Below are 26,502 nucleotides of genomic sequence, written 5' to 3'. Positions count from 1 at the left end.
GATCAGCACCACTATGGACCGACCGCAGGGAACCTCCAGGTAAGAGGATTCACAATGCTGATGATACATACTGAATGAATGGATCTATCCTTAGATGGATTTTGGCTTTTTTTTAAATATCAATCATAGATACGAAAGTAAAAATTAGACTCGATAAAATACCAGTGGTGGGAAAGTACTCACATTTTGTACCTAAGTAAAAGTATCAATACTGCAATGTAGTTCGGAATTCAAAATTAACTTGAGTAAAAGTACAAAAGTATTGGTGATTTTTTTTAACTTAAAGTACCAAAAGTAGAAGTACTCATTTTATGCAGAATGTCCTGTTTCACAAGTTATCATGTGTCTAAAATGTATAAAAGATATTTTGAAAATAGCCGATCTACAAGATCACTATATGCAAGGCATTGTGAGCTTGTAGATCGGCTATTCTCAAATGGCCGAAATGTATAGGCTATAGGGCTGAAGTGGTTAATGTATGTTTTGTAATAATAATCAGTACATACTCTGAGATGTAGTGGAGTAGAAGTAAAAGTACTGAAAATTGGAATAATATGGATGAATGGCTGAATTCATTTTATATCTGATTGCATTGTTTCCATATAGCTGCTTTTTGAACCAAAGAGCTTTGGGATATAGGCTAAATTATCCCTGAGGATTTTACTGTAGTCTGACCAGGTTTCTGTCTTGTTATTTTATGTTGGATCGATAAATGTGTTTATAGTTTGATTAGTCGTGGCTGTCAGTCTTGGGCCAATGCTATATAAATTGTAAATTGCAAATTGCAAATTTAGCTAGCCCACTGGTTGTCAACTTGTCACAGTGGGGTATGAGGACCCTCCCAGTTTTCATTGAGTGGAGTTCCAGGGGGTCCCCACTCCCCAGCAAGTTGTGAGTTGGGGTGTGGGTCTGTGGCCAAATACATATCAATTTATAAACCACAATGAATCTGTGGGTCCTTGATCTGAAAATGTTTGAGAACCAAGCCTGTTGAGGGAACTGTGTTGGATGATAATAATAATAATAATAATAATAATAATAATAATAATAATAATAATAATATTTTTTTTTTCTCTCTTGCAGTTCTGCATCACTATGGAGACCCTGGACATCTGTTAGAAACAAGCTCTCATGTGTAAGTTACATAACTTTACTGTCGTAATAATACTCTCTTGATCTGTGTGTGTGTGTGTGTGTGTGTGTGTGTGTGTGTGTGTGCGTGTGCGTGTGCGTGTGCGTGTGTGTGTGTGTGTGTGTGGAGAGTGACTGTGGTTTCTGACTTTCTGGAAGTTCCCACAGTGTGTGTGAAATGTCACCTCATAAGTGACCAAGCAAGGTGCCGGCAAACCTCGCACCCTGAGCTGACAAATGACACACGGAAACACAGTTCAGCACAGTTCAACAGAATCAGCTTTAGTGTCACGCCACACGATTACAGCTGCAGCTCTCACAAAGAGTTAACCCGAATTAAGACCGGGAACGCATCTGTGTCATTTTTTTTTTAAATCGTGAAAATGTGTGCAAATCTTTCAATATATATATTTTTAAAGCGAACATTTGTAACTCAAATCTTTGCTTCTGAGTTGAAAATGTTCGCTTTAAAAAAACATATCTTCAAAGATTTGCACAATTTTCACGACCAAAAATAGCCCAAAGAAATCTTAAAATGACACACAGATGCGTTCCCACCTTAATGGCTTGAGGGCCATTCACAGAAAGCACCATAACAATGATGATAGAAATGGTTGTTTTAAAAAAAGTATCAGTGGACTCATGTACTGTTTGTGTGTCTCTCCACAGCCGTACTCCAGACCCTCTTCAGCTTCTGGATGTTCAGACGGTCCGATGAAAGCTCACAGCTTCCAGCACCCTGTCAGGTGAGAAATATTCAATGTCATGTATACATAGCCTATGTAGGCTATGTAATATCTACTAGATTGGGGGGAGGGGGGCAACATGATGGACACAGAGAGATCTTGTGCATTTACTGTAGATATATATTACATAAATATTATATTTACAATTTAGACATTTACCGGACGCTCTTAACCCATTTAGACATGTTGTAACTTGTAACCTATACGTTATACGTTATACCTTTCAATCCGGAAGCCACCTCTGTGTCTCATTAGTTGTTGCTAAACATATAGACGGATTTCCGCGCGACGTCATCACAGAGCAGAATGCGCAATCTGCGCATGCTCGGGGGAAAAGAATTGTTGCGCCGTTCACTCTGTTGTTATGTTCGGGAGTTAGATAGCCATAATTCTGCTATTATAGGCATAATAGGCATAATGCTGCTATTATATACAAACAGATCCAACTTCCGACAAATCATTTTTATTGAGTAAACAAGGTATTACAAACTGCATAATTTAATCTACTTTCATTAAACCCGGTGAAGATCATTTCTTTTTTGAATGGACATTTGACCAGAGCTGCTGCGGGTAATGGCGCCCTCTATAGGCTTCCCCCTCCTCTGCGCGGTCATATCCTCTCATGTTTACTAACAGGAAACCTGTCTATAGTGCTTGCCAACGTGTCGTCACCACGGTCACCACCTGCAGACCCAGGTGGGGGTCAATGTTAAGTCAACCTGTTTATCCCCCACCAAGATGTCCGCGCTACCAAATGACACTTGTTGTTGACGCCCCCTCCAGGATTTTTTGCTACGCACTATATAGCAACAACATTTTTTATTTATTTTTTGAGTAAGAATTTGAACATTTTCAGAAAACTTAGGTTAGGTTTTAGAAGGCGTTTTTAGAATCGGCCTCAGGTCTAAATGGGTTAATCCAGAGCGATTTACAGTATAAGCAAGGTAAACACAAGGTAATACATTGAAGATACAGTATGGAAATAGTAATCTGGTATCATAGGTAAACCAAGAACCTATCATCACTCTAAACAGTATAGTATACAATAAAATAAAACAATAATCTGTGGAATGCCAGGTCTACAAATTAAATATGAATGAATAATTGTTATTTTCGCGTCTGACTGCCTCAACACAGCCCATCCCTTACGGGATTATTCAGACACATTTTAAAGAGCACAATGTTTCCAGTGCCAACATAATAACCAAAAGTACAGAGACAGTTTAGTAGACAGATTTTCATACTAGAGAGTGGAGGGCTAGAGAAATATAGTGTATACTCTGTAGGCCTACCATGTGTACATGTGTGTGTACTGATGATAGCTGAACATCACTGAATGGGTTTTGAATGATGGAATATGTTTCTATAGAAACATAATATAACTCATATATTTCTATATATTCATCATGTTTCTCTACATTGTGTTCCTATAGGTTGATGTGGCCGCGCTCCAAAACGTTTGACTTCCTGTACAGTGACGGAGCAACGCTGCTCAGAAACTTCCCCGTTCAGGCGACCATTACCTTCTACGAGGAGACTGACAGCGAGGATGATGATGACGATGAAGATGAGGAGGAGGAGGAGGAGGAGGAAGAGAAATGCGTGAAAGTGCTGCATCATCATTTCACCACACGCAACTGAACTGTGATGCTGCGCTCACAAGCAGCGGCAAAAAAGACTACAGATTGCGTTCACACTCGCAGCTACAGAAGCTACAGAACTCGGGGTCGGGATCCGGAAAGCGGAGGAACATCCTAAAAGATCCCAAAACCTATACAAAACGACTAAGTGTGTTCAGCTACACTGTCAGTGAGTGGTGCTGTGTTATAAACAACAGGGAACAGGCTGACGGCAAGATTTGTTTTTTTTTCCTCCATGACAAGCAGGGATTGTGTGGAGAGAGAAGGTGATCAGAGTCAAAGAAATGAAAAACGTACATGGAAACAAGTTTAACCCATTAAAACCGGGAAAGCATCTGTGTCATTTTAGATTTGAGCTATATATATATATAGCAACATATGTTTTTCAGAAAACTTCGTGCCACGCAGCAAGCTTGTACATCTGCTATTTTGGAACATTTTTGAAAAATCTGTTTTAACGCAGATAGGTCGACAATGTCTGAATACACAGATCTGATCTGGTCACATTAATTATGATAATTATTATTGATTATGTATCTTTCCCATATTTGGGAGAACTTATATGTTTACAAGGAAGATGTGATTCCTGCCAATGTATATACAACCAAGTAAATTATGACCATGTAAATACTGTGCATAATATGCACATTCATTAATATTTGATATATTTTTTTATAGTTTGTCACTGCTGGATGGAAAAATAAAATAAAGTCTATTTAATGATGAATTTGTGATTTTTTTAATTAAAGACGGTAGTGGTTGGAACTGTTTTAGCTTCAGTTCCCCGTTCCCTGATTTCTGAATAAAACTACAATTTTACCTAATTACAATAGAAAGCTAGCATATGATGCTATGAATGAATGATAAGTCACCTTTTATAGAAAATAACATTATAAATAAGAAAAGCAGTGAACGAGTTATAATTAGTGCCTCCTGGTCAAGTTTGTTTTTTATATCTTTTAACACTTTACAGATCAGACGGTTCAAATTGTTTTATCATTACATGTAACAGTAAAATGAATTCTTCATTACCCTTTCTCTCACATACCCCCTGTGGTACCTCCGTGCACCACTAGGGGGAAACGTGGGGTCCGAGGACCCCCAGGGGTCCTTGAGGAGTTGGGGTCCCCAGCCAAATGATTGATAGTAAAGGAACCAAATGGACCCTTACAGATCTGTAACTCTGAGAGTGTACAAATGGAACCAAATGGACCAGAGAACAAAATATTATCAAATTGCTATATAGCCAAAACCTTCTCTTATGGGGGTCGTGAGGCAGTCACGACAGTCATGCGAAAATGTGTGGTTATTTTCCGGGTTTAGTTACCTTTTTGGGTTTTTTTGTTGAAAAAAAAATCTTCTCTTATGGGGATCGTGGTCCTTGGCATATGTTTTCTATTGGGGGTCCGTCCGCGGGCTAATATGTGTCAATTTGGGGGTACTTGACATGAAAAAAAGAAGAAACCAGACAGTGCTCTACAACATTGGTTCTCAAAGTGGGGTCCGGGGACCCCCAGCCCCAGGGGTACTTGAGGGGGTTCCAGGGGGTCCCCAGCTAAATGATGGACAGGGACCAAATGGACCCTTAGGGTCTGTAACTCTGAGTGTACAAATGGAACCAAATGGACCCTAACGGGTCCATTTGGTTCCATTTGTACACTCTCAGAGTTAAATTAACATTGATTTTACAATATGAATTGGGGTCCCAGAGACATACATGCCATTAAATGGGGGTCTGTAGCCCTAATGCATGTCAAACTGGGGGTCCTTGAAATTAAAATGGTTGAAATGACACTGCTAGAGAGCCGTAAAGATCTTCTATTATGGGGGTCCCTGGCTTATCTTTTCAAATGGGGGTCCGCGGTCTAATAAGTGTCTATTTGGGGGTCCTTGGCAAGAAAAAGGTTGAGAACCACTGCTCTACAAGACAGACATGTTTGCTCTTGGCGACTGATTTCCCTTGCTGAGTACTTTTGGGCCAGAAAATACAATTTTCGATTTACTCAAGTCAAGTGCCTCACCAATCTGTAGGTTAGGTGGGCACTTGAGTGAATCAAAGATTTTCCTACATAATTTTATTTTCTGGCCAAAAAGTATATTTTACACAAACGGTTTGGTTCTGAGACGTTTTCCACTCATAAAACTGTTTCAGTGAGAGAGTAGTGAAATAGTTTTCTTTATTTTCACTACAGTTTAGACATCGCACGTTTGGCGTTAGTAGTAGTCTATGGGAATAAATATAAGGCTCTGGCAATAACCCGATATATTATAACTCTATGGAATATGGAATAACCCTTATTTCTAACTCTATCTCTATCTAACGCTGTTCCTGGCAAAGCGCCCTCTGTTAGCGTTATAGCCGTGATGAATGCTGGGATGTGTAGTTTTATTTCTGCCGTAAGGAACGCTGAGATGTGTAGTTCTTTGACGCAAGGAACGCTCAACGCTGGGATGTGTAGTTAGTTATTTGCCGCAAGGAACGCTGGGATGTGTAGTTCTTTGCCGTAAGGTGTGGCTAGCTGTGGAGAAAGCTGCCCCCCCCACACACACACACACAGACAGAAGAAACTACAAGTCCCAACATCCTCTGCTCCCACGGGGCGGCCGGTTCCTCGCCTCCATTGGTCGATGGCGGGGAATCCTCGTCTCCCGTTGGCTGGTGGAGAGAAGCTACGTCACGGCAGAGGGCGGGCCCTACGGCGAGAAGCGGACAGTGAGAGAGAGACGCGCCTGGATGAAAATGTGAAGAAATGAAGATAAAATGAAGGTAAAAACATTAACATTTATCATGTTATACTGTAACAACAGCTTCATGTTCACCGCGCCGCCATGCAGCTTGTTCCTCTGGGTGTTATGAGTGGCTTTTCTCTTAGTTTGACTGAGGAGAATTGGTTCAGTTTGGGTCTTTTCACACACAAAATGCCTGAATTAAAACTCAACATGAATAATTTAATATTTAATTAGCCCCGTTATGGAGCCGCCGAGCATCGTGACGTCATAGTTTCTGAATTTAGTTTTTCCCCCCTCCTGTGCTGTCTTAGATGACGTTATGGTGTCAATTATGTTTGGTTTTGTTTGTTGAGTTGGAGTCCAGAATATGTGTGTGTGTGTGTGTGTGTGTGTGTGTGTGTGTGTGTAAGAGAGAGAGTGTGAGAGAGAGAGAGTGAGTGACTAGAGAGAGTGGGTGGGTGGGTATTTTAAGAGTAAAATCACACACACACACACACACACACACACACACACACACCCTCGCCTCCATTAATAGATGGCATTTATTATATTCACATTATGGGGAGGGGGTGGAGTCTTTAGTTCAGGAGGTATACAGTGGTGGCTTGGGAAACTGGAAGGTTGCTGGTTCAATCCCCATCTCCCCCCTGTGTTAGTGTCGAAGTGTCCTTGAGCAAGTCACTGAACCCCCAATCTGGGACCCATTCAGTGGAAAAAAAAGGGGGACAAAATATTTTTTCCCCTTGTTTTTTTTGCCTCTGAGGGCCACCACCTCCTTATTTTGAATAGAAAAAGGAACTCAGTTTGTCTGGTCGGTGTTCAAATACGTATAAGTTTGGGGGTCCTTGACACAAAAACGTTTTGAGCACCACTGATATAGGAACATAAGTTTCTCACAAAACTGGTAGGATTGAAAAGACATTTTTAGAATCGGCCTCAGGTCTTAATGTCTGCCTGCCTGCCTGCCTGCCTGCCTGCCTGTCTGCCAAAACCACACACAGTACCATTATCATAGGTACCTTGAGGTCATATTGAGGACAACAGGGATCCCCATATATGGGCATACAAGGGACACTGTATTTGGCTCTCTGACTCTGATAACAAACTGTCTGTCATTACACCTGGGTTCTTTTTGGGTCCAAACATAACCTGAGTAATGACAATTACCTCAAGGTCAGAGTTGACCATATAGTAATTTCAAGCAAAGAAGTGGTTACCTATTTAGGTGAAAAAAAGGCATCAAAAGTGAAGAAAGTCAATCAAAGATTTTTAGGCAGGATTTGTTCCTTTGTCAACAAGAGTGCACTAAAGATCAGTGGTGGAAAGTAACTAAGTACATTTACTCAAGTACTGTACTCAAGTACAATTTTGAGGTATTTTTACTTTACTGGAATATTTCCAATTTTCAGTACTTTTACTTCTACTCCACTACATCTCAGAGACAAATATTGTACTTTTACACTACAATTATTTGAAAACTTTAGTTACTAGTTACTTTGTAGATTTAGATTATTATTACAAAACACACTAACCACTTCAGTCCTATATATATTTAGACCATTTGAAAATAGCAAATCTACAAGCTCACAATGCGTCACGATGCGACGCATTGTGAGCTTGTAGATCGGCTATTTTCAACGTATTTTTTCTACATTTTGAACTTGTGAAATGGGGCATTCTGCACAACAAGCTTTTACTTTTGGTACATTTTGATCCAATACTTTTGTACTTTTACTCAGGTACATTTTCAATTCCGGACTTTGACTTTTCAGAGTTACTTTTACTTAAGTAAAACATGTGAGTACTTTTTCCACCACTGCCTCAGTGTGTCACTAAAAACTAAACTGATACGACTACTACTCGGCCTAAAGCTCATGACCCACCTGATTCCAACACACTGTGGTTAATATTCCATGGTCTGTTGATGAGTTGAATACATAGGACCACAATGGAAACAAGTCCCCAGGACGTTTTGTTGCGTTTCCCCTTTAGCCTAAATGTTGTACTGTCCCTCTTTGCTGTTTACATTTCTGACTAATTAAGTATTCAATCAATCACAGACAGACAGACAGACAGACAGACAGACAGACGGATAGATACAGGGATTTGTCTGGATCAGACTTCCCACTCGACACATACTTGATATTTCCAGGCAAATATTGAGGTGTGTGTGTGTGTGTGTGTGTGTGTGTGTGTGTGTGTGTGTGTGTGTGGGGGGGCTTAGATTCACATCTAAGCTGCTCTCCCTTTTCCATTTCTGTTGCTATGGGAACCCCCCACTCCCCTTACCCCCCCCCCCCCACACACACACACACGCACACCCCTCTAGCTGTATATTTATAGCAGAGTGTGTGCAGTAAGTGTATTGTTACATTATTTATACACAACCTCTCTCTGAAATGTATGTCACAAATATAAACATTTTATTAACCACTCAAACCCTCAGCTAGACTCAGCAAACCAAATCTCTTTGCAGAAAAAATAGCAGATCTACAAGCTCAGAGCTTGTGAATCTGCTTATTATTGTCTAATGGCGGCAGTGGCTCAGGGGTAGAGTGGCTGGCAGAGGCTCGCAGTTCGATCCCGGGCTCCCGTGGCCTTGCGTGGCCAGACTGTTGCCTCCCACAATTTTCAAATGTTTCCGGTCATACAGTCTGGGACTCGGAAGCTCTGATCATCATTAAAATATAAACTAATGAAAAGCATTAAAAAGTGCTTCTGACAAAACCAGCTAACTCCATTGGATCCTCACATTTTCTGCTAAACCAGCAAAGTCCACCGGAGTTAGCTGGTTTTGCTGAGTCCAGGCTCCACCCCCTTTTGACCTCCAACCTCATTGTGAGCTTGGAGGTCCATTCAGCTGTTCTTATCAATGATGAACAAAACCTCCTAACTCCACTTTTATTTTATTTCCTAAAAAATGAACATTTTGGAGTCAGCTGGTTCCTGCCGGACAGCAGAGATATAAATGGGAAAATATTTTTAAATATATTTTCGTGAACGGAAGTGACAGCTTCCTCTCTCGGCTTTCAGGTGGTGTAGTTCCAGACTCTATTTAGCATTCGGAGATTGTGGAATAGTTGTCTGGCTACGCGAGACTAGTGTCGAAGTGTCCTTGAGCGAGACGCTGAACCCCTAATTGCTCCCGATGAGCAGGTTGGTGCCTTGCATGGTTTCCTCCGCCATCGGTGTATGAATGTGTGTGTGAATGTGTGAATGTAATGCACAATCTATGTAAAGCGCTTTGGATAAAAGCGCTAATAAATGCACCATTTACCATTTATGTCCCCACCAGAATATGGATGCTGGGGTTCAAGTGGTTAAAGGAGCACTTCACCCATTTTCAACCTCCTCTTCATATAATTGGTCCTCACTAATGCGCAGTATAAGATGACACCATTTCTGTCTGCTCACTCTGTGTCTCATTGGTGGACTGTGGACAGTTCAGAAACCTGCCTACCAGTGACATCATCGGTAGGCAGGATCGGTCAGTTCAAAGAAGATTTTAAACATTTTTATTTTTTACTTTTTATTTTATTTCATTATGCTTTCCAGTAAGATAAAGGCTGTAGTTTCTATTAGCTTGGAATCCCTGTCCATGATGTCACTGGTAGGCAGGGTTTATGAACTGTCCACAGTCCACCAATGAGACACAGAGTGAGTAGACAGACATGGTGTCATCTTATAATGAGCATTAGTGAGGACCAGTTAGATGAAGATAAGGTTGAAAAAAGAGGAATGTTTGTTTAGTACCTGCACCAAATTGGCTCCTTTTGATTATAATGTAATAATGCTAAATTGATTATTAATTATTATTATAATGTACAAATACTAAAATATTATGAATTATGGTTATAATGTAGTAATACTAAATGATGATTAATTATTATTTTAATGTAATAATACTAAATGATTATTAATTATGAATCATTATTTTTCAGTTCTACACAGTGTGAGTTGAACCGAGAGGAAGATGGCTGGAGGTAAAGCAACACAAAACAACACAACACAACACAATAGACATAACAACACACAACAACACAAAACCACGGCACTCGCGCCAAAATAACGTAGGCGCTGAAAATATATTCAGACATAACCATAAACAAACCCGATACACCCATATATAGGCATATCACTGTGACACAGACATAACCATAAACAAACCTGATATGCCCGTATATAGGCATAGTGACATGCCTATATATGGGCATATCAGGTTTGTTTATGGCATAGTCACATGCCGCATGTCACTATGACTCAGACATAACCATAAACTAACCCGATATGCCCATATATACAGTAGGCATGTCACTATGACTCAGACATAACCATAAACAAACCAGATATGCCCATATATAGGCATACTGTATATGGAAATCCAGTTGTCCAGAGCCACAGATCAGATTGGCTATATTCCAGAACCACTGATCCAACCAATATGCCCATATACTGTATGGGCATGCCAATATACAGGGTATGGGCATATACTACTGTAACTCAACTACTAACTCAAGTAAATTTTGAATTCCGGACTTTTACTTGTAACAGAGTATTTCTACATTGCAGTACTGATACTTTTACTTAAGTAAAATATTTGAGTACTTTTTCCACCACTGCTGGTTACTATAATAGTAGAGTAAAAGCATGTGGTTACTACTGTGTTTATGGTAGCGTTCCTGGGCTCCAGAGCGGCCCACTCGCTCCTGAAGCGCTTCCCTCGAGCCAATGGCTTCCTGGAGGAGCTGCGGCAGGGGAACATCGAGAGGGAGTGTGGCGAGGAGAGCTGCAGCTTCGAGGAGGCCAACGAAGTGTTCGAGAACAAGGAGAAAACTGTGAGTACTGGGAGGTGCAAGCAGTGAGGGGGAGTTGTGTGGACCTCTCCAGTGTTAATGTTCACAGCTAATTTTGTTGTAGTTTTAGTTATAGTCTTTTGAATACAATTCCATTTACTTTGAAGTCATATTTTAGTCACCTGAAATGTTTTAGTTTTAGTTAGTTTACTTTGGTTAAATAAGTGTTAAATAGCTCTATATTGTGATAGTACTCATTGCTATAGAGTGTTTGTTCAGTAAAAGGAGTTTCCCATGTCTCTCCAGCTCTTTATTAAACAGAAAATGCATTTTCAGTGCTCTCTCCTGATTGGCTTAAATGTTAACTTGTCACCTACCTGAAAATGTACTATATAACACTCTGTAGCAATGTCACTTACTCTACCTTTAACTAAATATCATAAGATTTTAGTCAACTAAATCTACAGTTGTTTTTGACAAAAACATATTTTGGAAGGCCGTAATGGCGTAATGCCTGATTTATACTTAGCTCTGTGCCGAAAATAGCCAATTTACAAGCTCGCAACGCACCTGCAACACGCTCTGAGCTTGTAGATCGGCTATTTTCGGCCTGCACATAACCAAGCATTAAATGACTTAGTTCTATTGGATCTCTTCTCCACTAGTCCCTCCCTAACATTTTTGTCTAGTTTTTATTTGTTGATGAAATTGTCAGTATATTTAGTCATAGTTTTAGTCATCATAGCTTAGTTTTTATTTAGTTTTTATTTAGTTTTCTTCAGTGAAAAAAGGTAGTGGACGAACATTTTTCGTCATAGCTTTACTCGACAAGATTAACGCTGGTCCTGTCACTTGTTGAACACAAAAAGGAAAGGAAGGAGATATTAGGTCCATTGTGACAGATCACTAAGGAGAGTTTCACCTGCTGCTGATCAAAAGAAGCTGTGGAATTATCACCATCCATTCAATGTTTATTCATTAATGTGGGGTTATCAGCATCCATTCAATGTTTATTCATTAATGTGGGATTATCAGCATCCATTCATGTTTATTAATTAATGTGGGATTATCAGCATCCATTCAATGTTTATTCATTAATGTGGGATTATCAGCATCCATTCATGTTTATTCATTAATGTGGGATTATCAGCATCCATTCAATGTTTATTCATTAATGTGGGATTATCAGCATCCATTCATGTTTATTAATTAATGTGGGATTATCAGCATCCATTGAATGATTTTTAGGAAAGATGTAAAAATGTCAGTACAGCAATGCATTGATATCTACTTATATAATCGGCGAGTGACTTCCGCGCGCCGCTGACGCTATAGCCACAGCTCTGTAATCAAGTAAACACAACGCCGACACACCACATCTCGCCAACACAGTAGCCACGGCGGACGCGCAGAATTTACGGGTGGCGTAGGGCATCTATCATTGCTCACTTCACAGTTTCCACGTTGCAACATAATTTATTCCACTCACCACATTACGGACAAAACGGAAGGTGAAACAGTTTCGTACCGTTTACCGTGCGCACCACCGACACCGAACGGCGACGGCTTTAGCCGAAACAACACGAGCGGCCGCCATTGAACTCTGCGCATCTCCACAGCAACACACAAGCAGGTCCTTCGCTGTTCCACCCAGGCCATGGGAAAGGGGAAAGTATCCCCATCATTGGCTTAAAGGACAGCCAATGACGCAAATCTGTCGCAAATCTGTCGAATGCAAATCTGTAATGTGTTGAAAGTAGGTCTGTCTCTTCTTAGACCAGCTTTGCAAGCTGGTAAAAATAAACGGCGACGGGCACACCACAGCACGTTGTCCTGCTACATCTGGTAAACAAACCAGCGTAGGTTCATGACACCAAAGGATTCGACAGTGATGTCATAATTATGCAACCCGGAAGTACAAATACCAAGGATACGTCAGTGATGTCAGTCGGGATGCCAGGTTTTCAAAAACAAGCGACAGAAACAAGCAAGGACGTTCATGAAAAAAAAAAAACAGCCGAAGGAAGGGGTCCGCCATGTTCCAGGGGGGTCCCCGGGGGTCCCAACACTCACAGGGGGTCCGCGGACCACCAGGGGGTCCGCGGACCACCACGTAAAAAAGAAATATAAACATTTTTTTCCAATTTTTTATTTTTTACTTTTGGACAGTTCTATCCCACCATTTTGGTACCCCAAAATAAGCGCGCCCTCACAGCCCTATAGCCCCGTGCGCGGCTGGGGTCGAGGGGGGCGTAGCCCCCCGAGACTCTAGTATAAAATAATACATTTGTAATGTTTTCCCATAGACGTGTTTAATATCTCTTCATATAAGAACTGTGTTCCAAAAATAAACAAATGAGCCGGGCGTTTTGACTCATATGGATATAAAGCATCAACTGACGATGAGAAAATGCTAATGTTACCGCCGCCGAATTAATACAATTTTCGTCAGACTCAAATATGAGTGACTGTCTATCATAAACGATACAGAGACCCATCCCTGACAATATCGCCGTCTTTTAGACCACAATTCTTATATGAGACGATTCAAAATGACCCAATGTTATTCTCCATAGAGAAATTACCTCCGTAACCCAGGGGATGAACGAGTGACGTGGAAACAATTATGGCGATTATGCAAAAGATTATTGTGATTATCTCAAATAATAGGCTCTATGCACAGCAGCCATATTGGAAAGAAATTGGGCCTCTTCTTACTTCCTTCACAGGTGCTACCAATGATACTAATGAAGGCTCTGTTCCATTCTGGTCAGGGTGCTCATATTGTGCATGTTGGCTCACTAGAAACACTCCATTTTGGTTCCCAAATGGCCCCTTATTACGGGTCCATTTGGTTCCATTTGTACACTCTCAGGGTTATGGGGGTCCTTGAAAATGAGACAACCACTTAGGGGTGGGACGATATACGATATTATCGTATATCGCGATAAAAAAAAATCCACGATAACTTTATCGCGGGGTCTGTAATTATCGCGAAAAAAAAAAAAAAAAAAGTTCGACCAAAAACGATTGGTGTCCATTTGCTTTGCCAGGTTTCATATCCGGCCTAGCGAGAATCAAAGGAAACGGAAACAGCTGTGAGCATGCATATATATGTGTGTGTGGACTGCACAGGATACAGTTCCAAAGAAGGCGGGTGTAAAAGCCAGCGTCGCAGCGAGTGTAATATCAGCGTCGCAGCAAGTCAGTGCACTGACTGCACTCGCCTCGCTGTCCTTGTAGGCTACTAGTACGAAGGTGTCCGTGTCCGTAGCTGAGAAAGACTCGTGGACAATCTTTATTTTATGTTTTTTTTTTTTGGACAAATAAATGAATGAAATGCCTAAAAAACTTCCACTCCCCTGTCCCCTCCCGCAAAGAAACCTCCGCTCCAGTGCGCGCTGCACGGAGCTGGCTCTCAACCGGCTTCAGTCAAGCTGCTTCGTGCTGCTCATTAACAACAGCTGCTATGTGTGTGGCCGCCGCGGCCTTTCATCATAAAGTTTAAATATAAAAACTTCGAAATTAAATAAATATGTTTAGCTCAGAATCAGCTATATAAACTCGGTTATCTTGGCATATGCTTACATTTGTTATAAGATGGTTGGATCATCTGTGACAGCACGTTTGGGAAACATCGGATTTTCATTTTGCGCCGCTGTCTCGTTAAACCCAGCTGGTTAAATATTCAACACTTTACCCTCGGTAAACGCTATGCTCATGTAACGTTCACTCAGTGGTGGCTTATCCAACGGGCTTGAGGTGCTGAAGCACGCAAAACTGCGAAATTTTAGAAGCAGGGCTCCGCAGCGCAGCTCCTGTTTAAGGTAATTGCCTTCACTTGCTGTGCTTCTGCGCAACAGGGCAGATCTCCGCCAGGCCAGGTGGCCCTACCCAGGCTCATGAAATTGATAGGCAGTCTACAGTAGCCAATTAGAATTAAAGCTGCTAAAACTGACTCATACACTAATACAGAACCATATATAGGCTAAATATTGTCTCTGACTCTCTGTCGGTTGGGAAAACTGTTCATTTTATTTTAAAACAATTTCAAATGGTGAAAAAAAATCTACAAGCTATAATTATTAAAAATTAAGAAATACTATAATTTAAATGGTGAAAAATACAGAAAATAGGGGAAAATACATAAAATCTCTAATATGTGATTTTAATGTGACCCCTGCAGTCAGTGAAGTCCAGGGCTGAGCCTGAATGTGACAAATATTGAGACAAATAGGCTATAACCCAATACATAATTTTATTAAATAAATGGGGGGTTATATTTTACAGATAGTTACATTATTCTTGTACTATATTAAAATTAAATCATCCTTAAAGGTAGGGTAAGTGATTTGCTTTGGTTAAAATAAGTGTTAAATAGCTCTATATTCTGATAGTACTCATTGCTATAGAGTGTTTGTTCAGTATTAGGAGTCTCCTTGTCTCTCCACCTATTTATTAAACAGAAAATGCATTTTCGTTTCAGTTTCAGTTTCATTTCCAATTTTATCCAACCAGGACAGAGAACTCAATCAGGATACAGATTAAACAAGTGACATTGGAAGTGATGACACTAAGAAATGAGCAGACAAAATTGGAACTGGAACACTACAAATTAAGCTTAAAAATGGGTACTTAATTCTGATTGGCTGAGATTTTGACACCTACCGAAAAATGTATTTTCTGTTTATTAAAGAGCTGGAGAGACAAGGAGACTCCTGTTACTGAACAAACACTCTATAGCAATGATTACTATATGCAGGGGTGCACATAACTGGTGCGCAGGTGCGCATGCGCACCCAAAATAAAAAATGCGCACCACATCAGGCAACGCGAGGCGCTTTTGCGCACCAACAGCTGGGACAGGAATTTACAAGCTTTTATTTTTTAGCAAAACTAAAAAATAAAAGCCTGGAGATCGAGGCTAGGAATTTACTTCCTGAAGCCACACTCACACAATCACTCTAAAGCACCCGTCGGCCCCATGTACAGCCATTAGGCGGAGGGGTAGAGATATGACTCGCGTCGCCTCGCCTCGCCTCGCATTGCCTGGCTCGCTGCGTGCACGCAGCCAGCAGCGGCTGTTAGAGGCACTCGTCACCGATGATGAACGCACCGTAATGGTGCAAAATATGCCGTGAACGTCCCAATCTGGCGGATAAAATCAGCGCAGCAGCACAGGGCACCAACCTTGTGGGCTTTATCTAACAGCGTGAGAAAAAAAACGGCGAAAATCGGCGGAGTTTAGAAGCAGATCGTCCTTTTTTTTCTCGCCCCCCCCCCCCCCCCCCCCCCGTTGACAAAACTGTCCGGTGGGCACCGTGCTGAACGCCCCCCCCCCCCCCCGTTGACAAAACTGTCCGGGCTGACCCCCCCCCCCCCCCCCCCCCCCGTTGACAAAACGGGACGGGCTGACCCCCCCCCCCCCCGTTGACAAAACGGGACGGGCGCCATGCGCACCAAGTCACATGTCCAGGTGCTCTTCTGCGTACCAGACCTAAAAAGTTATGTGCACCCCTGACTATATGCAGCCTTTTTATTTTTTACAGAACAGTGCCAGTGTTCAGGACAAGTAGTTTGTTTCCAAAAAAGGTTCAAAGAAAGTATGAAATACAGTTTGCACTTGCATAGTTGCATTACAGTTGCACTATTGTTTGGTTGCACTGTAGCAGTCTCTTTGGGTGTTGCTAGACATGCAGCCTGGAAGAAAAATATTGTGTTTTATGTAAAGAGAAGAGACCTTATTGTGAATAATTGAAGTTGAGAGATTACTTGTGGTGTTATTAAAATGTATGTTTACATTGTCTTTCTCTACCTCCATGTGAGACAGTCTTGGATGTTTACAAATTGCCTAGTGTGACAAGACAATAAATATTCTTTAACAGAAATGACAGGTCATGTGATTTCACTATTTTTCTAGCATTTTCAGAATTTTATAAGCAGCGCGCTAATATCGTGATATTTTTCGCCACCAATATCGTGATAATATCGTAATCGTGATATTTTTGGCCACCATTATCGTGATATGACATTTTCTAAGCAGCGCGCTAATATCGTGATAATATCGTAATCGTGATATTTTTGGCCACCATTATCGTGATATGACATTTTCATATCGTCCCAACCACTGTGCTACACTAAATGGAACGGAACCTTAATTAGTATTATTGGTAACACCTGTGAAGGAAGTAAGGAAGGGGCCCAATTCATTCCCAATATGGCTGCTGTGCATGGAGCCTATTGTGACAGGCCCAGTGAGCGGCGGTGACGCAGGTTGTTATGACGTCATTGTGACATCATTATTGTGAAGTCATATGTCCATAGATGGAGTCCTGGAAGTCTCGTAGCGTGTACACGGTGATCGGCGGTGATGCAGGTCGTTGTGATGTCGTTGTGACATCACTGTGATGTCATTTCCCTCCAGATGGAGTTCTGGAAGTCTCGTAGCGTGTACACGGTGAGCGGAGGAGACGGCGGTCGCGGGGAACATCGTGCGGACACGGTGTACATGGTGGTACCGCTGCTGGGCGTGGCCTTGCTCATCATCATCGCTCTCTTCCTCCTGTGGCGGTGTCAGCTGCACAAAGCCACCCGTCGGCGAGGACACGCCCCCTACGCAGGAGGACACGCCCCCCGGTACCTGACCACCTCCTCCAATCGCATCGCAGGAGCCAACAGGTAGGATGATGGTTTAATTGCCGATGAATGGTCTTACAAATGATAGCAATTAAAGGGCCTTAACACACCAGGAGCTTTATTGTTTGTTTGTTAAAGGAACACTATGAAACATATTTTTCTTTGTGAACAAAATGTTATTATGTGTTAATTCAAGTCCTCCCAGTGATCTTAACCACTGATCTTAACAACCCTGTCGTGAGGCACACATCATGCTAAACCACGCTGTGATGTTGAAATTCATTATGGATTCCACAAAGGACTTGTAGAAAGCCTGCAGGATTGATGGTCGAACCTGAAGCTTCCTCATCTTCCTGAGGAAGAACAGCCATTGTTGGCACTGAATAGTGAATTGGTGTGCAGGCTACAGAGCAATAGAAGACAACCACCCACTTTGCATAGATCACTTGCACCAACTCATGTAGCTGCTGCACATAAACAGAGTTCAGTTAGACACCTTTGTCAGGATTAACCATTTATTGCAATGCTATTGTATTCAGGTTGCAAAATACAGATATTATTGCATAACATTGAACCCTTCAAGGGCATAAATTAATATACAGATTAACATACAATCCACAGAAAAAAAACATTTAAATATTGAGCCCTTCAAAGGCATAAGTCAAGATACACAGATATAACATCATACAACCCACAGAATCATATATTTAACTTGATGGCACGCCACAGGAGGAGGCTGGCTAGTTTCATGGCGGTGTGTCTGGGGAAAGACCATTCTTGGGATTTGACATCCTATAAGTAGCCTAGGTTACCACATCTCTCCGAATTTGTAAAAGCTAATGTTCAATTTTGGGTTTAAAATAATAATCTCTCAGTGTGTCTGTGATACTAAAGTTAACCAGCGATCTCACCCATGAAGGCTATTCACACACATTTGCAAAGTGACAACGTTATATTTTCCACTACAATGCGTTTAGTTTAGACTAGAAAAGAGTGCTTCAGCTGTTCAAGAGCAAATAAATGAAGATATCTGTATAACTCCGCAGTCCTAGTAGTTGCAAAATCTCCATCTCTTTTTAACTCTGCACTCTACTGAAGTAGCTTCTTTCTCAAGCTCTGTTTCAGGGGTCTTCAATGTTTTTCAGGCCAAAGACCCCTTAGCTGAGAGACAGGGACCTCCCACTACATATTGTATAAAACTGTGTTGCAGATTAAACCTTTTCATAGATTTCATAGATAGCGTCATAGACTTGTTTGACATGTTGGATTCATGTCAGTCTGGGAGACTTCGCCTCAGAGCCTGGACAGCAGGGGCGCGGCCACTGCGTTCTGATTCAAATCAACAGCCAATGAAGAAAAGGGGGCGGGATCCACATGCAGTGGGTGTTGCATGTAAATGCGATACGTTTTCGTGACGATATGTATCGTTTTGGAAAAAAAAAATCATTTAAAAAAAAAAAAAAGAAAAAAAAAAAATTTTTTTACAATCATAATAATCAGGCATGCAAACAGCCCCGAGGTGAAAAGGGTGACAACATGTTGGTTGTTTTTTTTCGGGTCAGGTGTCACACTATTGCCCTATTTGGATTCAAAACGGCTATTGGAGCTGAAAAGCTACAAGTTTGCATGTCTGAATAATGCAAAAACAGAATTATTTGTTTGCATTTGCTTTTTTTCTCCCCCATATATTGTCATAATAAAAAAAGTGCGTATCGTATCGTATCGAAATTGTATCGAAGTTGTGAGCCCAATATCGTATCGTATCGTTTCGTGAAATTAGTGTATCGGCACACCCCTACCGTCCACAAATACCAGGGCTCTGGCCCAGAAGTTTCCTCGCCCCTCCAGTTTGTATGCGAGAGCTGGCGAAAACTTCTGGGAACTCAGATTAGATTCATGTTAATGTTTATTTTCAGACATTTAACCACTTAAACCATCAATACTTAGTAAACTTGACCTTTCACTCTGTACTTAGTCTGCTCTTTTTTCCCTTAGTTCTCCTCAGAATAGGGATGCTGGGATTCAAGTGGTTAATGTAAAAAATACACAAAAAAAAATCCTTTCACACAAAGATTTGGCGGCCCCCTGTAGTAATCCTGAGGACCTCCTAGAGGTCCCGGCCCCTGTTGAAGACCCCTGCTCTATTTTATAAATAAATGCAATGTTTCATGGAGTTCTTCTAAATAGTAAACTTGATATAGACTTAAATAGACTGTCAGAAAATTACATTTACAATATATGCATTCTTGGTCTTCCTCAGAGCAACTTATAACTGTCAACTAACAACACATTAAATGCTTAGTTAATTAAATCCCCAAAAAGGAATTTAGCTAATATGAACATGGAATTGATATTTAACCTCCTGATGTCATCAACTGGTCACGCCCACCATTAATATCCCGTTGTTTATCAATACAGCGCCTCTGGTTGTATTTGGTCTCCCTGCTCTCTTGTTGAGATATATCCTGTTGTCTGATAGGACCCCTAGTGGTTGACACGTGCTACTGCATGAAGGTTCAAATTCACTTTCTCTTCTTAGTCAGTGGTTCTCAAACATTGTCATGTCAAGGACCCCAAATTAATGTGTATTTGTCAACGGGGGCTGGGAGTCCGTTTTGTCAACGGGGGGGGGGGGGGGGGGGGGCTTTCACTGTTTCAGCCCAGCACCTAGGCTGAACATGAACTCTTCAGCCGCACTGAGGCCCCTGCTGGGAAGCATCCCAGCCCAAACATTAACGTAACTAATAATTGGGCCGTGCGACCCGGAAATGACCGTAATAATCCTAAAACTGGCCCAGCAGCCTACCGGGCATCTGCCCGATACGCCAAATGGCCAGTCCTCCCCTGGGGTCGAGGAAACTTCTGGGCCAGAGCCCTGGTATTTGTGCAGGGGATTAAACATTTCCAACCCGGAAGAAGGGGTGAATTCGCCTCATGCGCTGGGTGAGCAATTCAATGCAAGTGGATGGGAGGGGATATCCGGTGCCCTCTCTATTATTTTTAACTCTATGGCTAATACACATTAATGTTATTATCAATGTCATCCAACAGGTTTTATTAATTTTTCATAATCTCTCTCTGTCTTTCTGTTTCTCTCTCACTCTCTCCCTCCCCCTCTCTCTGTCAAAAGAGTTGCTTGGCTTCTGCGGCATTTTAGGCTGCGTGCGATTAATATCTAGGCTTGAAATCAAACCTACAGTACCACTGATTGTATGTGCAGCGTTTCACTTGCTGTTGTCCAATAAGAATTTAGAATCTCAACCAGACAACTGGTGGTGTCTAGCGTATCGACAGGAAGATAGGGCTGAGGAGAAGCGGTGAAATCAGCTGGGGCAGTGCAGGCAAAGGGCATCAAGGGCAAGGCCACTGTGGCCGTAGGGCATGTCATTTTTCGATTTCACTTCGGCCGTGGCCGAAGTGAAATTCCTGCCCTGCTGTATAGTGAAAAAATACCAAATATACACGTTTAATTATTGAGGGTTTAAGTTGTTAACTGCCTGAAAATACACGAATGAACATGAATGACATTCATTTACAGGGAAAAAACATTTTAAATTTATAATACGGAGATAACCGACACTGACGATATGCAAGCTATGGTTTTCTAAGCAGAATATTGTATTCGGTTAAAGAAGGGACTTGGATTCAGAAGTGAGGGGTTCATTCATCATCTAAATGATCCCCTCATTTATGAATCCAAGTTTTAGATAGTAAAAGTTTTTTCAATAATCCACATGTAGATGATTCTTTAACTAATTCCCTGCCTAGAACGACTAAAACGACTTCTGTCCCTAAGCCATGCCTGCCTAGAACGACTAAAACGACTTAAAAAAAAAATATATATATATATATTTATTTTTTTACATTTTCTTTTTTTTATTTCACCCAAAGACCAAGGAGATATGATTTTTTGAAGATCTAGACTCCCATCCACTTCCTTGTAAACTTAAAACTTAAAAATGCTGTATCTCGGCTCCTGAGTACTTTTTTTTTCAATGAAAAATCTTGGCAGTGGGCAAACGCGGCCAAAATAATTCTGGCAGTGAATGAGTTAATAATCCACATATTTAATCATTATACAGGGCTGCACATAACTGGTGCGCAGGTGCGCATGCGCACCCAAAATAAATAATGCGCACCACATCAGACGACGCGAGTCGCTTTTGCGTACCAACAGCTGGGACAGGAATTTCCAAGCTTTTATTTTTTAGCAAAACTAAAAAATAAAAGCCATTAGGCGCAGGGGAAGGGGACGCATGCTGCACATGCTCGTGTGATTGTTGCCTCGCGTCGCCTCGCATCGCCTCGCTGCGTGCACGCAGCGGCTGTTAGAGGCACTCGTCACCGATGATGAACGCACCGTAACGGTGCAAAATATGCAGTGAACGTCCAAATCTGGCGGATAAAAGCAGTGCAGCACCAACCTTGGGGGCTTCTCCTAACGGCGTGTGAGAAAAAAAAACGGCGAAAATCGGCGGGATTTGGAAGCTGAGCGTCCTTTCTTTTATCATTTTCTAAGTGAAAAATTAAGCTTTAATGAGCCAATGAATATTGCAGTTTTATGACAATTATTCATCTGCCCCTAACACATACATGCAGACTCACATTTCTTTGAAAATTTGCAGTAATGTACAGGGTCATTCAAATATCACTGAAACCAATCTCACTCCAATTGGTCAAACGGGGGTGCTATAGCAATTTTTTGAAAATGCAAACTTTAAACAGGCAAAAGTCATGCCTCGTTTGGCCGACAGCCATTAAACCTGCTTACACATGTGCCTTGACTCATGAGGAACACATGTATCACTTTTACCAGTAAGCTCCGCCCTTAGATTGTCCTTTAGATTTTGAGCAGTTTGAAAAACACTTAAACCCAGGATTTTTCAGCTATTTGCGTGAAATTAACAGATGATAATCTGTCTGACCTCCGTTTTCACTAGATCATTGGCTTCAGCCTACTCCTTTTTGGTCTTAATCATACATGACATGATATGATGATATGTTGAATGTATCCTGCTAAGATCAAAATAAAATACTACTACTACTACTACTACTACTTATTGTGCATATTACTTATAGTTTTGTCTCTCTTTTAATGTATGATATACTTCATTTTGAAAATAGCCGATCTACAACCTCACAACTTTTCAGATAGCAACGTTTTGTGAGCTTGTAGATCGGCTACTTTCACTAGTTTTCGTTCTGAGGAGACACAAAAATGCCTTTATTGGTAAATGGTTTGTGAACCAGTGATCTAGAGTAGTTCGGGACACAGAGGCCTGGTTCAAAATGAACGGAAATACTTATAAATATCAACAGACACTATCAGGGAGGCCATATATCTAGCTCAATGAGAAGAAAGGCAGTCTTGGAGTCCGTAGGTTGCTGGTTCGATCCCTGTCCACGACAATGCATTGAGGTGATCATGATTTGGCATTATTCGGATAACACATAGTGTGTCTTGAGGATAGGCTTAGGCGTTGTTTTACTGAGGTTAGGGTTAGTGAGGGTTTAAAATCCTCATGTTAATTGCATGGTCTTCTTTCTCTCAAGTTCAGTATTCTATGTTTCTATGGCTTATTGTGCATATTACTTATCATTGCTTCTTTCTTTTTTCTCTCTTCATTACCTGGCCCCGTATTATCGCTGCTTGCAGCTATATTTATGTTTTTGTTTTTTGTATATACATTAATGCCCTACTTTATATTTCGTCAGACAGTAGACAGTGGCACACAAAAGTTTCTAAAATAGCAGATCTACAAGATTGCAGATTGGCTATGTTTGCTATCTTTGAAAAAACAATTATCCTACTATAATTCTAGTAACCTCTGTGCGTGCGTTTGTAGTGGTGGTGGTGGTGAAGCTACCCGGTTCTCCCCACTGGCTGGACCAATTGCTCTGATTTTGCACTCAGCCATTGACCATTACCATCTGAACTTAACTGTGAAGCCCGTTTTTCAATTTCATCAAATCTCAGCTTCTTATTAGCGTTTTTGTGTCAAAGAATGTCGTCCCATAGCTGCGGCTGCCCAGCTATGGGACAAACTGCCTCCCGGGTTGCCAGATCATGTGCGCATATCCCCCCACGGATGCGCTGCGCCGACCGGGTATGGTCTAGTAATTATAATTATAATAATTTTAAAATCTTTAATCTATAAGGACATGCCCATAGTCCCCATAGTCACCAGGTTGAAAGTGGTTAAACCCAGGTTTTTTTTTCCTGAAAAGTAACAGTTTGGACATACAAGGTTTCCACCTGACAGCCACAATATACTGCATGTAAAAACATCTTTGGAATTCCAGCTGAATATTTTGTGTTAAAAAGAATCATTAAAACATACAATAAACAGACAATAGTGCGTTTGAATATGTGTTTATTCACTGATTGAGTAATACCAGTAGCAGTGTTACATAGAATACACTCTATAAAGTAATGGTACCAGTAGCAGTGTTACATAGAATACACTCTATGAAGTAATGGTACCAGTAGCAGTGTTACATAGAATACACTCTATAAAGTAATGGTACCAGAAGCAGTGTTACATAGAATAGACCAGAACACCACTCCATATGTTTTGGTTGCCTGAGTCATCATAGAGCCTGTAGCCATATGGTAAACTCATGTAAACTGTGTCTCCGTCTTCCAGCTCTATGATCATTCCACTAGAAACGGTTTCCATGTATCCGTGATTATGGAATCCCTGGCTCCACGTGAGTCTCTGATCATTTTTATACATCGCGATAACCACACGCTCTGATGATGCATCCCAGAGAGCTGCAGTGAACCTGAAGTGATAAACTCCTTTCACAGGAGCTGTGAAGATACCTTTGAGCGCACACACACACACACACGCACGCACGCACGCACGCACGCACGCACGCACGCACGCACACAAACACAAATACACATGCAAAGGATATTAAAGTTCTCTCAATCCCTTCCTGACTATTGATTTCAATGGGAACTATTTACATGACTGTTAAAAAAAAAAGAAAAAGTCAGAAAACGATTTTAGATTTGAACATGTCTGATATTTTATACTTCTTCATATGACAGTGTCACACACAAGTAGCAAACATAGCAGATCTACAAGCTCACAGCATGTCACATCATGCTTTTTAGATTTGTTATAACGATTTTAGATTTGTTTCTTTTTTTGCCTGTAATGTCATGCCCAAAACAGAGACGCACGGTTGAAGTGTGTATGTGGGTTTTATAAATATTGAAACAATGAAAAGTATTAATAAGAGCTTGTGAATAAATAATAACTACATTGGATCCATTGGAAAACAGCTTATTTTTTTCCCATTTCCTGAAAAGGTAACAGTTTTGGACATACAAGGTTTCCACCTGACAGTGACAATATGTAATTGCGTAATTAGTTGGTGAGAGTTAATTAATTTTGTAAAGTACATAACATGACTTAATCACCACCTACCTGTAGATGGATTGTAAGCGTTGCCGATGTTAGAGAAGATTTTCTCATAGACCAGAGTGGTGTCAGAACCAAATGGTCCAACATATCCAAAACCCAAACCAACAGAGAAGGCCACCTGTGGTTTATCTGTTAACACAGGAACATTATCAAACTGTTAATAATATTAAAAAAGCATATATTATATTATCAGCCCTATATTAAAGCCCCATTTACCTGCATACAACAGATTCATATAATTATTTTAAAAATAAATAATCTGGGAAATATAATGCTTAACAACATCAGTATTTAATCTAAATGTAACATTTTTATAAACATACTTACTCCACAGTTCCTGCATTTTGTTGTCAGTGACAGTGAGCCTGGTCTCTACGGTGGACAGCTGAGCAAGATGGGCTGAAATCCACAACATTAATATTAAATCAATCATAAATACACATTTAGGGTAAGCTTTCCTATGTGGATTATATGGGTCAAATATACAATCAATTACATTATCAAAACTATATCTTCTCCAAGCATCAAATTAAGTAATTAAAATTAATTAACACTAACATAAGTCATGTTTTCAACACTGTCCTCTCCTGCCTGCATCCGCTGAACATCATTGTGTTCTAATTACTGGTACTCAGTCTGGTCTGTAGGACCTGGACCTGGTCTTCACTGGTACCCAGTCTGGTCTGTAGGACCTGGACCTGGGCTTCAGTGGTACCCAGTCTGGTCTGTAGGACCTGGACCTGGTCTTCAGTGGTACCCAGACTAGTCTGTAGGCCCTGGACCTGGTCTTCAGTGGTACCCAGTCTGGTCTGTAGGTCCTGGACGTGGGTCTCACTGCTGCTCAGTCTGGCCTGAAGGTCTTTCAGTTCTTTCTCACCGGCACTCAATTTGGCAGCCATTTCTGAAGAGAAGAAGATTACAGCGAAACGATTAAATATCAGCCTGTACCTTCACAACTTCTTCAAATTACATTATCAACACAGCATATATTCTCAAATTATTAAAATGAATTAACGCTAAAGTTAGTCATTTTTCAACACTCTCCTTGCATCCACTGAACATCATTTTGTTCTAATTACCTTCACTTTCTTTCTTCAAGGCCTCCACATTTTTGTCACTGCTGCTCAGTCTGGTCTGTAGGACCTGGACCTGGTCTTCAGTGGAACCCAGCCTGGTCTGAAGGAGTTGGACTTGGTATTCAGTGGTACCCAGTCTGTACTGAAGCACTTGGACGTAGGTCTCACTGCTGCTCAGTCTGGCCTGAAGGTCTTTCAGCTCTTTTTCACCGGCACTCAATTTGGCAACCATTTCTGAAGAGAAAATTACAGCGAAACGGTTACATATTGGAAAATCAGCCTGTATCTTCACAACTTAAAACCACATTTTGCAC

The 26,502-nt window shown here is 41.1% G+C and overlaps 1 protein-coding gene across 2 annotated transcripts in view; it reads left to right on the top strand.

The window, feature by feature from the left end:
* The first annotated feature begins 6,212 nt into the window (after positions 1–6,212).
* The window catches only part of prrg3 (proline rich and Gla domain 3), a 31,274-nt gene continuing 10,984 nt past the window's right edge, over positions 6,213–26,502 (top strand). Inside the window, exons 1-4 of one of the 2 annotated variants that reach the window (XM_084074703.1) lie at positions 6,213–6,284; positions 10,189–10,230; positions 10,922–11,082; positions 17,465–17,718. In XM_084074703.1, coding sequence (XP_083930829.1) covers positions 10,221–10,230; positions 10,922–11,082; positions 17,465–17,718 — 425 coding nt within the window. In that variant the 5' untranslated portion in view covers positions 6,213–6,284; positions 10,189–10,220. Of the gene's footprint in view, positions 6,285–9,338; positions 9,404–10,188; positions 10,231–10,921; positions 11,083–17,464; positions 17,719–26,502 lie in introns of those variants that run through there. The other variant, XM_084074704.1, reaches the window with a different exon arrangement.

This window comes from Gymnoscopelus microlampas, assembly GCF_963454915.1.
Source record: "Gymnoscopelus microlampas genome assembly, chromosome: 12".
In the NCBI taxonomy this organism is placed as follows: Eukaryota; Metazoa; Chordata; class Actinopteri; order Myctophiformes; family Myctophidae; genus Gymnoscopelus; species Gymnoscopelus microlampas.
The sequence above is the reverse complement of the archived record's forward strand: the minus strand, read 5'-3'. Positions and strand labels throughout refer to the sequence as shown.